At 46.7% G+C, this 17836-nt stretch overlaps 1 protein-coding gene across 2 annotated transcripts in view; it reads left to right on the plus strand.

Moving 5' to 3' along the window:
• AGO1 (protein argonaute-2) overlaps positions 1–17836 on the plus strand; it is an 83662-nt gene that overhangs the window by 16333 nt on the left and 49493 nt on the right. For both annotated transcript variants that reach the window (XM_065447709.1, XM_065447710.2), the window contains exons 5-6: positions 1384–1467; positions 17281–17416. In XM_065447709.1, coding sequence (XP_065303781.1) covers positions 1384–1467; positions 17281–17416 — 220 coding nt within the window. The remainder of the gene's footprint in view (positions 1–1383; positions 1468–17280; positions 17417–17836) is intronic.

Here is a 17836-nt window from a genome sequence, read left to right on the forward strand (position 1 = left end):
GTGGTGCTCCAAAGAAGCTAAATCATGCAATGTGGCTTCTTCATCCTGCATGCCGATGGAATGTTGCAAGACGTCCAACGCATTCATCACCTCTCGCGGCAGACTTGGCAAACAGCGGAACTGCCTCCGATTCATCTTTCTCATCACCATGAGCTTGCATGATTTGAACAAGTGCCGCATCTGACATTTATTCAGTACGTACAGCCCCATTGTCAGCATACAAAAATCCCAGCATACTAAAACTGCCGTGTGGCACTGAGGAGATCAATAATTGTGCAATGCCAAGGTCTGCGCTTGGCCGCCTTCTTGTGCAAAACTACCCCCTTTGCGCCGCCACCGTCAGGGGGTCCTGCTCAAACTGTGTTGACACCCTGCAGATAAGAACTGCAACACACTGGACATCTTCAGATCTGAGCGCGGCAGTGACGAGACGGTTCGGAGTAGAAAACTAAACCTGCTGGCAGATACCTGTTAACATTCTGGGGCTATTTGACGCACTTTTGCCGTCCGTGCTGAAGTCCGATGAATCATCTTCTGAGTTTGTGCTGCTACCATCATATAAAAACTCTGATGCAGACTCGCCGAAATCCTTCGAAATTTGCCGTTTCTGAAAGGCATCTGCGCGTGACATTGACGTCGTTGTCAGAAGCTATGAGCGCCCGTCATGCCCGACTAAAAGGTGCTTTAAAGGTATCCCCGCGGTGAAACGAAAGAAACTTGAAAGTGAAACTAGAAAAATATTTCCTCTTTTACGTGCTGGATGATGCTAGCTGTCTGAAAGCTCCCCGAGTGCAGCAAAATTTGAAGTTGAAACCATTGGTGACGGGCTGTCGATGGGTGTAGGCATGGACAGGAAAGTGTTAAGAAAGGACCCATCGTAATATTAATAAGAATGCGTTCGTACTTGGTACACTCATTATTACTTCCCATTATTCATGTTAACTGCTTTTCCATGTTTTATATTGTCGTGTATGTTTATTTCCAACTTGCATCAACATTTTGCGTAATTTATTTTCTTGCATTTACCACTGTTCACCACATTATTACTCACCTATGTATAGTCTAACAGGAGATCTCGTTCCCAGTGTTGCAGCTTTGCGACTTCCTTTGGCATTTGCGTACTTTTATGCCATCTATCACATGTATTCAGATGATAAACCCCTTAAAAAAAAAAGAAAAATCTAAGAGTTGCGTTGAATAGTCGTGTGCAGTCAATGAACATGTGATGGTGTTGAACCAGCCGCATGCATGTTTTCACTTTAGGCTTGCAGCTACTCACACCAGCTGTGTGGTATCTGTGTCACGCACATAAACGAGAGATCCCTCTAAATCCGGGCTATGCAGTACACTGTGAAGTTAAGCAAGCATTTCATTTTGTTTCAGGTTTCCGTTGCAGTTGGAGAATGGCCAGACAGTCGAGTGTACAGTGGCCAAGTATTTCCTGGACAAGTACAAAATGAAACTCAGGCAAGCATGATGCTCATTGTTGCGTGTTGGAAGTCTGGCTGGTTGAACAGTTGCATCATGGCTATGGCATTCCGTTGTTGCGGGGTCATTCTGAGAAATGCTGAATACTGGATCCAGTGAATAGTATCAAGGATGGCTTAGTGGGTTCCACAGGTGGCAATACAGAGCTGTCTGAGGGTGACGATGATGGGCCCTGATAATTTTCCCTTCTGTGATGGTCAGTACTGCAGGTGTCATCTTCTATTGTGAGAACTGGAGGCACAATTTTTCAGATGTCTACTTGTTATAAAATTGGAGGCGATTTAAAATTGGCAAGTATGGTAATTGCAAAGGCCCAGTGTTCCAATTTATTGAGTGCTGAACACCAAGTGGACTAAACCAGACATGTGGCATCCGACTAGCAAAGGTCCTGAAAGGTTTGTTGTGGGCCTCAAAAAGATTTCGAAATCAAAATGGGAATTTTGGGGACATTAAGGGGGGACGTGGCAATGAAATTTGTTTTTATATTTATGGGAATAAATTGACGAAATTTGGCATGCAGGTGTGCTTTGTTATGCTGACACCATAACTGAAATCAGTTTTGAGCTATCTATTATAGTTCTTGAGTTAGAACACTTGACATCCTCTAATGGTCATCCCACAAATTAATTAATAATTACACATAAGTTCGCCAAGATTTTTCACATCTGCATGTTCATAAGGCTGTCTGTGCAATAGAGCTATGGGTTTATTTATTAAATGCCAAAATGACCATAAAAATATTTTTTCAGCTTTCCTATGTGTATTGCCTTACTAAAAAGTTTTGCAAAAAACCCATTATAAATTTTTTTGTGAGAGAGTTAAAAATGGACAGCTTTATTGCACTTATCAATGTTTCAAGATCTAAGTGCAAAAGACAGAATGATTTTGTCTTCATTCGTTGTAAAATGGCACTGGGATGACTGAAAGCAACTGCCCGAAAAATGAAAGCTGAGAAAACGGAGCTCGAAGTTTCGTTCGTGGTAAACATTTAAATCTTTACTTTGAGCACCTAAAACTCACCTGGGACGTAGTCCTTTGCCTGTGGGGACACATTTGCTTTACATTTTGATGTTGTTTTTTGAGTTCTTGCAGCAGTTTCGTGCACCTTAGTTGCTTTGTTGGTCATCGTGCATCCATCCGTCGTGCAGTGGCAGGTGATGGCGCACTCAAAATGTCCGCTCATGTCTCTCGTTGCGCAACCTCTTTGTTAGTAGAGTTGGAGCTGAAATCCGCAGTTGAATATTTGACGCGAAAACTTCTGCTCCGCCGATGTCGCGTTGCTGTCACAACCACACGCGGACGTAACGTCACCATCGCTCGTGGTTGCGCCTTCGAGGACGCAGCGTCGCGGTTGCTCCTTCGTTGCTCGCCGTCGTGTAGATGTTCTATAGCCGCGTCGTCAGTAGCATACGCTGCTGCGCTTTCCCAATCACCGACGTGCGCCGGTCGTGTCTCGTCAACAAGCTCAGCAGCATCCGCTTCTACAAGTAGTTTTCTCCCTCGTTTCTACGCCTTTCGTGGTCTTCTGTACACGTGGGCCGTTTGGAACTTCATTCCTTTGGGGCTCATCGCAGAAAATGTGCTTAAGCTGCCACGATCGTCAATCACGTTGATAGGAACGCACGGCTCGCTACTGCGCAGATGCGCACGACAGTGGTTCGTCAGCAATTCAAATCTACAACAGCCAATAGGAGCTCTCCATGTGCCTCACGTGACTGCTACACCCAATCGCACTGCCACGTTTGCCTTTTTTTCGCTTGCGTTTGCCGGTTTATTTTTCGGTGGAGAAATGTGTCGCTACGGCTATCTTTAGCTTCGATCTCCTCTTCACGATGATGCCAAGATAGCAGTGCTGCGGCAACGGATAGTTGGGCGATCCATGGTACGACGGGCCTTCCGAAGCCCGATTACTTCTAAATTTTTGATGACAGCACTCTAGGAAAGTGCTGCTTTCTCAATTTCTACTGCATATTTTGTTATGTCACCACAAGGTAATAAAGGTCCGTGAATTGAGAAAAATAAATCGGAAAATAAAAAGTTTTGAGAATTTGACTACTTCAATTGGTCGTGTCCCCCTGAAGGGGGTACACGGCTTTCACATCTAAAAAAATTGCCAAGGTATCGATTTTTTGAAAATCGCATTTTCAGTTTCTATAAGCCTATTTCTATCTGATACCCAAATATCTTCACTGTAAACCACTTAGAAGTCCACTTAGAAGTGCTTTAAAAAATTTGTTTTATCAGCCAAGGTGGTGAAAAATCTCGCGGAAGTGAAGAAGAAACAGCGTATCTCAAGCCACAGTATCTCGGGAATGGCGCGACCGAGCGCCGCCATCTTGGTCTCGTTGGAACGCGAATTTCTCCGTCTTCAAATTTGCCACTTCAGCTATCTCCTCCATACAGAAACAAGCGCACAAAAAGCAAATGATTGAAGGTCGTGCCGGAGTCTGCAATTGGCCGCGCCTGCCACGTGACTTCAGCGCGGTTCGCCATTGGTCCGGCGCTCGCGTTGTCTGCTCGGCTCCTTGCACCTCGCGAGTCTGGACGTCTCCACTCGCTGTAATCTCGACGCGTCAAAACGTGCGCTACGCGTATATCGCAGTAACGTGGCCGATCCCTACGCTTGTGCACGTTTCAGACTCGCGGCTAAGCATTCCGAGCATCGGGGACGCGGACTTCGCGACCAAGATTCACGCGTGGAATCCTCGGGCATGCGGCTAAGCCTTTCAGCACTCGGTGTTTCGGAATTCGTGACGATGCATCTCCCACACGCAATCCTCGGACACGCGGATACAATGAAATCTCGGTACAACGAACTTCAGGGGACCGCGGGAAAATGTTCGTTATTCTGAAAGGTCGTTATAGTGAAAGCCCAAAAATTAGCCATAACAATAGCATTTCAGTAACGCAAGCGTCCTACCTTTGAAACGGTACCTCCTTGAACTTGTTTCTCACACAATGCACACGTGATCGTCAGACAAGGCACATTTATTTGAAATAGTCTGTGATCGTCTTCTGACGGCTGCAGCACAGACTCTGCAGCACGAACGATTCCAGACCGTCCGCATTCTTATGCACGCCTTCGGTCGCTGTGCCGCTTTTGGCTATAAATATGCGGAGTTTTCGCAAGCAGTCCAACGCATCTGTGGCCGACACGGACTCGTCGCGGTCTTCGGGTGCTGCCGTAACGTGCAGCAAGATTCTTGCGGGTGCTTAAAGATTTTCTCCTTATCTTTGAGAATCGTGGCAATCGATGACCGCGCCACTCCACGTTCTTTAGCCACGACGGATTGTTTCTTCCCGTCTTCTATCTCGCGAAGAATCTCTACTCTCTTGCTCAAAGAAAACTGCTTTCGCTTCTTCGCCGTGGTTAGAGTTGTTGAGCTCATGGCAACGCGAACGCCGGCACGCACTTCTAACACAATAATATAACCAGAAGAAAAACAAGATGGACAGGCCTGATACGGGCGACAGCACGCGAACAACTGAGAAAACAAGCAAGAAAAACGTGATGCGTCGTCACCTCCGCAACTAGAAAAAAAAAAAGGCCCACTTCAGCGTTAATTACAACTTTTTTTTTCTTCTGCCGCACCGTCTCAGGTTTTACGAGCCCATGCTCCCCGCCTCTCCACTCACAAAACCTGGTGCGTCATTGCCTCCACAACGGAGAAGGAAAAAAAAGTCTCCGCCCGCATCTTTCTCCTTCCGCGCCATCTCGGGTTTTTGCGGGAAGCAAGTTGCAAGGCGCCCCGCTCTTCGCGCTGCGTCGTCTGCTAGCTTAGTGCTCCGACTGCCGTGACGGATACACTGAAATCTAAGAATCCTCGCATTTCGGGATATGAGTTCGTAGTACTGAGGTGTTGTTAAGATGACACGGAAATTAAATAACGGTCGTTATTCTGAAATGTTCGTTATTCTGAAGTTCGTAGTAGTGAAATATTTTTACATTGAAACTATAAGCAGTCGGCACGGGATTTCATAAAAGTTCGTTAATCTGAAATGTTCGTTAATGTGGTGTTTGTTGTAACGGGGTTTGACTGTAAGTCTCCTACTCAGCGATCAAGCACATCGTGCGCGGACTTCTCGGACCCTCGCCTAAACATTTTGTGCATCGGCACCTTGGACTGTGCGAGTAATTAGTGCATCAAGTTTCAACTCCTCGAGCCCGCGACTAGGCATATCGCGCGTCGGCACCTCGGACTTTGCGAATAAGCGCGAGGGTCGACTCCTCGAGCCCGCATCTAGGCATTTCGCACATCGCGCGTCGGCTCCTTATATCTGCGGCTAGGCATTTCGCACATCGGCACCTCGGACCCCCAACTAAGCATATTGCGCGTTCGCTATGTTATATTGTCACTATACCTCGTAGCAATATCTATCATACCACCCCTTCATAAAGAGAACCTCATCATGAGCTCTGTTCACTAGGCCCCTTGGGCTGGTACAGACACCTGGCTGCAGAAGTGATCGAGGCATCATACAAAAGTACAATTCTGGAAAGTGCCAATAGCTGCAAATCTATCACTGGCTCTCTGATCCTAAGTTCTACAGTCATTGTCAAGTAAAGATGACTTGGGAGGCTGCTGACACTCGTAGCTTTCATTCAGTAACATGGCCGATACTACCAAAAGGAAAAAAAAAAAAAATGCCTCACTGATTGTACTGGAGATTGCTATCAATCGGGCAGTCTACGGGTACAGGCTGCCAGAATGTACACTGGAACTATATTAATGCCCACACAGAGTTCTGCACGTCACTTGGTTTGAAACTTAGGCGCCATGCCCTTTGTAGAGCAGCAGCAAAGCATGCCCTATAAAAGGAAATGGGGGGGGGGGGGGGAGCGCACCAGAGCAGAGGCCACATGTACAAGAAGCCCCACATCACAAAACACCCCAAAGACAACAAATTTGTTGCCTTTTAGAGAACTGAAAAGGTGAAACTTTGAGCGCTGTTTTCTCAAAACTGTTTTTCTGCCTTTCTGCTTGGTTTCTGGAGCTGATTTCTTTGTTACTGTTTAAGATAGATTGACTCCATTTTTTTTTTGTCACGTTCCTTAGGCTACAGTGCAGGTCGTGACACTCTCGCTTTCTTATCTTGACCCTTTGCAAGTTTACGATATGGTACAGTCGCCGACCGTTTATTCGGACCTCACGGGTACTGTGGAAATGTCCAAATAAACAGGTGTCCGAAAAAGCAGATTAAGGGAAAAAAAAATGAAATCCTTTATTTCCACGCACTTATTCGGGCTCGGCAGTAGGCTTGAAGAAATGGTGAAAGCGCCGTTGCACGCTGCTCCGTTTACGCGCAATCAGATAAGCCTGAATCTTGGAGAGGGTCGTACGGTCACTATAGGCGGCTGAAAGCACAGTCGCTGCTTGCACACGCTCCGCATGCGACGGCAGCGTAGCACGTGGTGCGTCATCTTCCGACTCGGAGTCATCGTCTGGCGGTGCAGCAGAAACCTGACGAATGATCTCGCCGTCGTCGAGTTCTGCGCATGTCAGTACAGCAGTGTCAGTACCTGCGAAACTGTCAAATGAGACGTCTGGAATCGCAATGCAACCACTGCGCAAGTCTCAGCAGAACATTTTCGGCATCAGTAGGGAGCACGTCGGTAAGCAACAAATCCTAGGCCTCCCGGCACCCGCTTGCCGGCATTCCCCAGCACAAGCTGCGCAGGCTCTGTCGGCGCCATTAGACACTTGACGCGATGTTTCCGTACGCCGCGTTGGATCACCGAAACCTCGACACAGCACACAAAGAAAACACCACCGTGCCGACACCAGTCGCACAAACGAAAAACATGGCCTGCTCGCAGCATCGTGCGCGAAGAAACAAATCAGCTGCTGGATTGTCTTGACATGGCTTACTAAGCTGAAACCAGAACTGCTGTACAGCCACTCTATCGAACCGAGCAGAAACGATGATGATGAGCGGGGATTTCCAGTAGCGCCATTTCGTGGGGCAGCTAGGAGGCTCTGTTCAAAACAAAAATGGCATTCAGCTATTCGAACCATGCATCGGTCAGAGTCGATGCATGGTGCTCTAGATCGAGTTGGCTCAAGGAGTGTCCGAAAAATCGGACTAGAGGTTGCAAGGTGTCCGAACTTTCGGCAGTTGTTATACATTAGGGTCTATGGGGAAAATGGCGGTGCCGCGAAGCTGACCGAATAATCGGGCATGTCCGAATTTTCGGAGTCCGGAAAATCAGTCGGCGACTGTATTCGTCTACCCCGAAAGTGTGCTTGATGGGAAAGTAACATAAAATATGGCACTCCAAAAAATTTGTGTTGATAAAACAAAAAATTCAAGAATGTCGCAACCTTCAGCACGCATTTAGCTATGCAGTCAATACTTAACAAGCATTCTATCACGTTTGTTAAGTTCCCCAGGCTCTCCAGAAAGTTAAGAGGGAGAAAAATTTTGCTCAATAGAACTGAATAAAATCGTCTCAAGATATCACTCTGAAACTTTTATGGAAACATCAGGGAGACATTCTAAACTTTTGTGCCAATTTTCATCAAAATCCATGAAGAAATAAGGAAGTTGATTTTCAAAGCCACATCCCCCCTTAGTGGATACATGGGTTGTGGAGATTATTTCCTGCATCTTATGGCCAAATCTGGTAAAAATAAACAAGCTTACTTAGTTTTTTTTGTGCTGATTTCAAATATGCAATAATTTTTCTTGTAGGTCCATTAGTTCAGGAGATTGACAGTGCTGCCGCTCTGTTGTTTCCGCAGACAATGGAAAAAAAGACTGCTCAGCAGAAAGTGAATATTATTGCATAGCTAGATACTATAATGTGCAATAACTGCAATGCTGCAAAAAGTTTTCAAATGAGATTCTAATTAGCCATTCTGCAGGTGATCAAAATTCTTTCCTTGACCTAAGGCTACCACACCAAAAGAAAATTAATAAAATGGAAATATACATGTGCACAAATTTGAATTTGTGCTCTCAGCACTTTGTAATATGCAGATTAGGCTTTCTGCTAAAGAAAGAATTAGTGCTCTAGCTGTTCTAGATTATGAGATATCACTCTGACAGTCTAGTGAAGTGACCCAAAAACATGTTTCGAGAAAAGTGAGAAAACGTGGAAACCCTATTTTATTTACAAATTTACAGCTGGAACAGCTCAGTAGGCACCAGGCATGTAGTCCCGCTGACTCCCAGCCACTGTGTGCTGCTTTTTGAGGGACTGGCGCAAATCTTCTGATGCTTTGCGCTTCTTGGCTGATGCTGCGATTTGACGCCTATCTTTCTCGGCCGTGCGGGTGTTACTTTGCTCGCTTGGATTTAGGCATAGTTCTTTTATTATGTCCTTTGAGGCCCTTGCATTGCCTGCATTGAACTTTAATACTGCCTCTGCCACAGCAGCCTCCACCATGAATAAAGAAGCGTGCCTGTCTTTTGGCGCCAGTGCCCAGATCATAGAATGCAGGCTTTCATTGTTATTTTGTGTTTTACCACGCTGGCGACGTTGCAGCAGTTTCTTGTCTGAAAGACGTTCATATATGGGACGTAAAGCCTGACAAACCTGAGGAGGAAGCTTTCGAGGATGTTTAGGAACCGGCTTGCCCTTGGCTGCTGCAGCATTTTGCTCGCTCCAGGAGTTTGGGCCTGATGGACAAAGAGTGTGGTTAGCCACATCATCGTTTGATGTGATGTGATATGTGGCCATCACTGCATTTTGAGTGGCATCTACATCTCCTTTGTGGGTCTTCAGAGCCCATCCATAGTATGAGGTTAACTTGGAGATCAAGTCTGCTGTCAAGCGGCCCTTTCCACCAAGACTCTCATGTCCAGGGCCTCTGTGTTCTGCCACCAAGTTGCACAAAGCTGTCCCCATGCGCTTTTGCACATGATTCACGCAGTCCTCTTTTTCAATCGGGATATACCCATACACTTCATCGTCTTGTAAAGCGAGGTAACTGCGGCTGTCCCCGTCGCAAAGCACCATTGTATACCGCAGATTGTGCCGCTCCAATGATAGCCTGAAAAGGATGAGGGCAGCTTCCATCTCCATCTCCCCAGCTTTCTTATTAGTTTTCTTTTGACATTTGTGGTCATTCTTCCAGGCTCCATAGGAAGGGTCACTCTCGTTAGGCCCTGACTAACGTTAGGCCCTGACAGCACAGAAATTGTTCAATTCCACAAAGTTGAGCACAAGTCCGCTGAACAACTCGATCACATTGCCGATGCCGATATGGTACATATGACTGCGGGTCATCCATGACCCGTCGTACAACACCGCGAGGTTCCCAGTATGACCTACGTTCAGTTTGTCGTAAAGTTCAAGAACCGACCGCGCGCAGTCGCTCGTCAGATTACGTGCCGCGCGATCGGCCGCTGGCGTCAACTTCGTCTTCACGTAGCTCTGCCACGTTTTCGTGTGAAGCGCCCGACGGCTGATGCCAATCAATGAGAAAATCTCATTGAACGTAGTCTGTCGGTTTCCCATTGCCTGCATGGCACGCGTAGCCAAATGTTCGCAGCAAAGGGTTTCATTCATTCAGCACTGTGAACGCGCGGCGAGCTCCACACTGACGCAATCTCTCCACAATTCGCGCACATAAAACGCAGCTTCACAGCGAGTCCGTATTCCCGCTCGTCTCGGACGATTTCTAAAGCACCATTGCAGATGTTGCAGTTCGCAAACATTAATAAAGTGTTCACGGCGCTCAAATCCGCAATTGTAAACATAGTCCCATCAGGAAAGCGAAGTGCATCATCGGTACTGTCACCCACGAACTCGCGTTTCCTCTCCGTCGCTGGAGCAGAAGACAACTCCGATAGCTTTGCTTTGACTTTCGCTCCCTCCTCCTCCAGCTCGGACGGTTGCCGGTATATCGTATCTTGCTGTACGCGAGCGCTGGTCAAAGGGTCCGCGGCAGATGGACTTGTCACAGTATCTGCAGCAGCGGATGCGGTCGTTAGGCCTGTCATTGCTGCATCGACGGTTTTGGCATCGGACGTTGTGGTTCTGGTGTCCTGGGCGTTTTGCAGTGTTGAGCAGCGTCTTTTGAAGTTTTCGATGAGCGTCCGTTGCACTTTTTTCGCACCAAACTTGTGCCACATTCGAAATTTGCGCTCCGTTTCAGACATTGCGTTTACACTGGGGCAAGATGGTGCCCCTCAATGCGCGGCTCCAAGCGCGGAGCAGACGATGGCCATGCAGTTCCGCCAATCGGGAGGCAAGCTCAAGTCACGTGCACCGTGTGACGAATAGGATGGCGTTCTAGTACCTTTTTTTGCCGCGCATTTTCTAAGTGGCCAATGGCCGAATGGGACCCGTTCTGGCGGGAATTTGAGAAGTCGCCTCTTTCAGATGAGACCAAGATGTCCGCACTAGCACACGTGGAAGAGCAAGCGCGCGTTTCGGAAAATGTGCCGTTTCAGCGCAAGTTCGACCTGAAATTCAGCTAGTACGTGTCGTATAAGGCGTCACTGGGGCTAAAGTACTGATGTTATCAGTATGAAATTAACAATGTAGATGCAATAATAGCTGCACACTCCAAAAATGCAATAAAGGAATATCGAGTTCTTTCGCGATTTTTGGTCGCCACAACCCTTGTCGCCCCTTAACCCTGAAACGGTTCGGTCGAATTTTGTAGATGCGTAGGGCACAGCTAAAGTTAATAATTTGCACCACAATTTGTGTAAAGCGTCTCGTATGAAGAGAGTTACGGACGAATACAAGTTACCCTCCTCCATAGCCATGCATTTTCTCAACTCATGCGCTGAGTGATCAGCGCTAAGCTCCGTCTTCACTGGCTCTGCATCATGATGGCACGTTGTGTCGTCTGCTTCCAGTTCTCTAGGAGCGAGCGCACAAAGCCTCTCCAACCTCTGCCTGCTGCTTGGCAGTCGACACCAAGCGAGATCTACCGAAGCTGCATGTGTTGCGAACTTTCTGTCGCAGCGCCGAACGTGTCTGGTATTCCGGTAACTACAAGTGAGCTGGGCATTTGGACGGAACGGTGGAGGCGTAAACTCAAACTGATGAAGGAACTTTAGCGTAGACGCGCGTGTTAACACATTGCGTTACTTACCGCACAGTCAATACCATCACTGACCAAATAACTCTTCAATCTGACCTTAACTGCATACAGTCGAACCCGACTATATCGAACCCGTTTACATCGAATTATTCCTTATATCAAACAATTTCTGGACACGGTATAGTTACAATGAGTATATATAGCAAAAATTATGCATACATCGAACAAAACTAATAGCGACTCCCGATATATCGAACGTCAAGCGGCGGAAAGTGCCCCCGGAAGTTGGCTTTCCCTCGCGGTGAAGGGAAAACCCGGCGGCGCGGCTCCATCCAACCGCTCCCCCTATGCGACCGCGCTACCTCGGAGCCGCCGACACCTCCCTACAAAAAATGATCCTGGCCCGCCCGCCCGCAGCGCTTGCCCAGACAGCCAATCAGAGGCTCTTGTGCCCTCGTCATGCAAGTTGGCGAAAGTGCGAGTTGTCTCGCTGCTTATCTGATTCATTGTGTGCGCCTTCTCCCGCAGTGTTGCCGTGATGAAGCGTCAGAATTCGCCTTTCGTCGTGAAGCTCGAAATCATAAACCGGGTCGAATGCGGTGACAAGTCGGATGTCTCTGCAACGTACAAGATTCCGAGGTGCACTCTCGGCACGATCTTGAAGGGGGAAATTAGGGCTAAAGCGGCCTAACTCGCGACCCGGTGCCCGTAGTGCCCGTGGCGCCCGACGCGTATGCACGGCCGTGTACGAGTGGTTCATCCAAAATAGCTTCAGCCGTACCGACTTCCGCGTGCTCGGTGATGACTGTAAATTCTGATTAATGCGACGAAGCCGTTGTCGTTGTTGCCGAGGTTTGGAGCCAGCTGTCAGAATTTCCGGAAGCTGTTGACGAATCAACGGTGCGCGAGTTAGTGAGCGCAAATGATGGTGTCGCGACCACGGTAGAGCCCGGAAACGAAGACTACATTGCCGACATCGTGCCGAGCACAACTGAAAATGGGCACAACGAGGAAAGCAACGACCGTCTTTGGCCCACATCCTCCGAAGTGCGCTCGCACTAGTCCGGTGCTTCTGTGCGAAAGCGGAATGTTGCGGCCTCAGCTGCTCCGACTCCTTAGACAATGTGGGGAAGTGCGTGCCTCGCATGCAGCGAAATTGCCCAAGCAGAAGAAAATGCAGGACTGTTTCGTGCGAAACGAAGCTAGTTTCATCAATAAAGTGATTTTATAAATGGTATGTGCATTTATGACATCCAATTATTTAGCACGCTTATATCGAATTATGCTCTGTATCGAACTGATAGGCGTTTTTTTGCGAGTTCGATATAGCCGGGTTCGACTGTACAAGAATGGTGTGATGTTTGGCTCATGACACTCAACTCTAATAAATGCAAACTTGTCTCAGTTACCCATCGTCATTACCCTCTTCACTTTTCTTATCGGATTGGTGACGTCACTGTGGAATCAGCGGAATCCTATAAATACCTAGGTGTCACCTTGGCTAATGATCTAACCTGGAATGCGCATGTTAATAATGTTATTTCATCGGCTAACAAAACGTTGGGATTTCTAAGACGTCATCTTCGCCTCGCTCCATTGCATGTAAAACTGTTAGCCTATAGACCATTGGTAAGAACGAAACTCCAATACGCATCTGCCATCTGGGACCCGCATCAAGCATATCTCGCCAATGCGCTCGAAGCAGTTCAAAATCGCGCCACCAGGTATATTAATTCCACATACTCTTTAAAAAAATAATCTTCCTTATCGCTTCTATTTCTTCGTCGCTGCACTGCTACCCTTTCCTTCTTCCACAGGTTCCACTATTCGACGCTTAATCTCTCGCCATACATTGTTCCCCCAACGCGCCGGTCACAACGCTTTGGCCATCCCCAGCAGGTAGCACAACCACATTTGCGCACAAATACATGCTCAGCCTCATTTTTCTACTGAGCATCTAAAGACTGGAATGGCCTTCCTCATCAAATCGCTGCCATCACCTGCTCTTCACAATTTGTTCAAGATATAACAACTTTTTATCTACACAATTGAATGCATTAAAACACTTGTTTGTATATGTTGTATTCCCACCCCTTATATAATACCCCTACTACGGGGTCTTTAAGGAAATAAAATGAATGAAATGAAATGAAACACCCCAGAAGGTGGATGGGAAAATGGCGCCGCGGTAGCTCAATCGGTAAGAGCATTGCCCGCGTAATGCGGAAACGTGGGTTCGTATCTCACCTGCGGCCATTTGTTTTTTCATCCACTTCATTTGCATTACCTCGTCATTTCTTTAACTCACTTAGTAAGTGGTTAACGTTGCCACTTCAAAGAAGGCCTTTCCCATACCTCGAACATATATAGCGTTATTGATCGCAGTAGGCGAGAAAATAATGCGAGTTCCATTTAGCAAAGTCACAAAAGTTTATTCCTTGTGAAGCACAAAATAAATGCTAAATTCTAAAATGCTAAATAAATGCTAAATGCAAAGTTCTGCCTTTCAGTTCTCCGCATCCTCGCTGACGATGGCCGCATAGAAAAAAGCACTAACTTAAACTAATCAGGGTCGGTCTGTCGAAGCTCGCGATGCACGCGGCCCTCCTTATGGCTCAGCGCGCCAGCGCGGTGAGAGCGACTTTTGATTTGGAGGTGCTATGGCAACTAGGCCTAGCAGACGAGCTCGTCTCCTAGGCCTGGCAGTGGGTTGCTACGGCTGCCGCTTAAACGCCATTTCTTTGTTCATTGTATTGCAAACGTAAGCGGCAAATCGACCCTCCTGAAAAAAAAAAAAAGTTTGAAACCGAACACGCATTCATGAAAGCCGTCTCTACTTCCTACAGGTATTTCCTACGGCTACGGTTATTGCAAGGGCCAGATGAGCCGACAAGTTTGCGCCGGAGATTCACTGTCGTGCAATCTCATTCCTCATTGGTAATAATGCAGCAGCGAAGCTAGCCCTTCCCTGTATCCCTGTGTTTAGGTTTACTTTGGAGACCGCAGACAATGTGCCAGTGCCGATACCTGGGCCTCTCACTCATACGGGGGTTCCGGTTGGCACAGTCCAGACTCTGTTACGAACCTATACGTGTGCCTAATGTCTACATCAGCAGAAGAATTTTGCGTTTGTAATTATATTTTAATTATTTCCCAGTTTTGAAGCTTGAAATTTATATTTTCCCAGTTTCTTTTAAGTTTTTTTTTTTCTCAAGTGTGGCTTTTTTAAGGTCTCAAAGTTTGGGATCAGCACTGTGTTCCTTCTACTCATTAAATTCTCGTCATTCTTTCTTTCCCTGAATGCAGGCGAGTCAGAGATTGCATAAAAACTGTGGCATAGTGCCTTAGGACACTTGCATGTTTTTAAATCCCGTAGCAATCACCAACAAGAATTCACATTCTTTAAGCTACAACTTTAAAATTTCATAGCTTTGGCTAAAGTACAGATACAAACATCCAAGTGCCAACTCACAGTATGTGAACATCTAGGAACATACCTGCTTCATTTTAGCTATGTTGTTGCAGTACACTTTTTTGCAAATCGCATCCCAAATATTTAACACAAGGATTGTAGCTACATTTTTTTTCATTGACCTCAGAAAGAAGTCTTAATTTATAAGCAGCACACAAGATTATGTGTCCTAAAGGTTTCATGCGTCTAAAGCGATTATCAAACATGGTTGTTGGTCACTGAGTAAGGCATATAGGAGGTGAAACTCCCGCCAGCGCGAGCGAGCGTGGGCGACCAGATAAGGTCACAATTGTTGTATGCGTCGACGGGGACGTATAGAGTGGCGGCTCCATGTGGCGCGTCGTAGAAGCCGCAGCGAAAAAAAAAAAAATGCAGCGCCCGGGCAGGCTGCTCTGGCGCGCTCTCAACGGCGGTAATTTTTTTCCAGCCTGCCAGGCGCCGCCAGCACAATAACGGCTCCGTGGGCTTGTGACCTTTTCTGGTCGCCGCAAACAGCGGAGTTTCTACTCCTAAATGTTTCTTGCTCCGTGTTGTTAGTTAAAAGGTAAACAAAAACCTGGGGCACTTTGCCGACCAAATGAAAATTTAAAAGAAAAGAAGACGTTTCGGACCCCACACGGGAGGCTTGTTCACAGGAATTTTACCTGTGACCAAGGCTCCCGTGTGGGGGCCGAAACGTCTTCTTTTCTTTTAAATCGTCATTTGGTCGGCAAAGTGCCCCAGGTTTTTGTTTACCTTTTAACCATGTTTCATCACGACCAGACGGGCTTCCGTCAAACACTGAACTTCAAAAATGGTTGTTCTGGATGCCATGTCCCCTCATAGTTATTGGTGGTTTTTTTTTTGTACTTTTCTCAAAACACAAATTTTGCACCCCATGTAATAATATTCAGGCCTCGATACCTCAACACCAAGAACAGATAAATCTAAATTTTTTTTTTTTGCAAAATGCAGCCTAATGTATAATAGCAAGCAACATTTTTTTTAACTTTGGAAATTATTTTGCAAGAATTTCTGCTACATGGTTGCCATATTTTGTCGGCTTGTATTCACTGGGCTGTGAAATATCTATTAAGGGCCAAATAAAAAGTGTGTTCTCTATCTTTCATTCCTTAGCCTTTATGCTATCTAAACATGCCTTACAAATGTTTTATTGTGCCATTTATTTTCCATTGTGGCCTTAAACAATGGAAGGGAAATGTTAATTATCGTAGGAACTAATAGACGTACAACAATAATTACATATTTGAAATCAGCACAAATCTTAAGACTGATAAGTTTCATTAATATTGATGAAAAAGAGGATGAACATCATTCGAATAGCAGTGTCCCCCCTTAAGAAAGAAAAAGCAAGCTTATTGGACAGCCAATAACATGCAGGACAATTATGCTTTGTGGGCAACAAAATTCTCTAGTACTGTAATTCTTTTGCTTGGCAGTGTCATAACTACAGTTATTTGATGCGGCCATGAAAAAAAGAAAGGATAGCTGGTCTACACGTCTGCTGCGACACCCCTCCGCATGGCACAATTCCTCCGGCCATCGAAAAGAGCCGCTCACTGGAAGCGCCAGTGTCTCGTGGCAGCGGGAACCTCTTCGCCAGCCCAAGCCAGCAGCGGGCACCATGCTTATGGCACCACTCGCATGGATCGTCCTTATGGGCCAAAATTTTATGATGCACATATCTTTCGGCTGGTGCTTGTGGCAGTGGGAATTGCTGCTGGTTCATGAGCTTATTGAAGCCTTGCCGCAGTGCTGACGTGGAAGTAGCCATGTCAGAAGCTTTCATTGTTGAGGGCATGTCTCGGTCACTCGGTGATGCCTGCCTCCTCTAAAGCCAGATTTTTAATCCAATTTGCCATTGAAGCATCCCGGTGGTACTCAACTATGCTAGGAGGGTCTGAAAACATTGCCGAGGTTGCTACCAGATCAGATTTGTTGTTTGGAAGCCGTACTTTTAGGCTATTGGGCGCCGCATAACGCGGTAATATCGCAGCAAAGCTGGCCTAAAGAAATGACTGCCGCAAATTATGGGGGTTTGAATATTTCCAACAGTACAAGTGTCTCTCGAGTTGAGTCGCGATACCAACATATTCGAATCGAAGTTTCAAATATTTACACACCTCTAGGAAAACGCACCCTCAGTGTGTTCTCAGCTAGGCTACCCCTTGCACAAGGAGGTCACTGTGGCCAAGTGTCAGGACTGCCAGTGGAGATTCGTAGCTTGAGATTGTGTCTGTGTGTGGGCTCTCCAGTATGTTGGTTCATAGTCGGGTCTGAGCTTTGCGTAGGCTGACGGTGTGTGCGCGTCTGCAGGTACCCGCACCTTCCCTGCCTCCAGGTGGGCCAGGAGCACAAGCACACCTACCTCCCCCTCGAGGTCTGCAACATAGTGGCTGGCCAGAGGTGCATCAAGAAGCTCACCGACATGCAGACATCCACCATGATCAAGGTTAGCGCAAGCGTACCGCATTGTAACCACTGTGCTAGATTGGGGATTCTCAGGGGTGTGTGGGTAGCGACTTTTGAGGCCGTGTCCAATATGGAATACTTTACAAATAGTTTCCAAATAATGCATAGCTGTTTCACAATTAATATGACAATTTTTATGCAACCTGATTATAACAAATCATTACAGTGTTATAAACGGGCTGCATTAAAAAAATCAAAATAGGTGCGCGGTGGAGCTGTTGTGAGAAAACTAATATAGCAGGGAGGCCAGTGCCCCTCCCCGCTGCTGGTTGTGTCGACTCTTTTAAAGCGAGCAAAGAGGAGGACCACACTGTTCGTGCGACGGAATGGACTGTTTGAGAAGATCGTGTTGCCAATGACTGCCTCGTTGCTGCAGTCACTTTTCACAGCTTTGCGATAT

This window comes from Dermacentor albipictus, chromosome 5 (assembly GCF_038994185.2).
Source record: "Dermacentor albipictus isolate Rhodes 1998 colony chromosome 5, USDA_Dalb.pri_finalv2, whole genome shotgun sequence".
NCBI lineage: Eukaryota > Metazoa > Arthropoda > Arachnida > Ixodida > Ixodidae > Dermacentor > Dermacentor albipictus.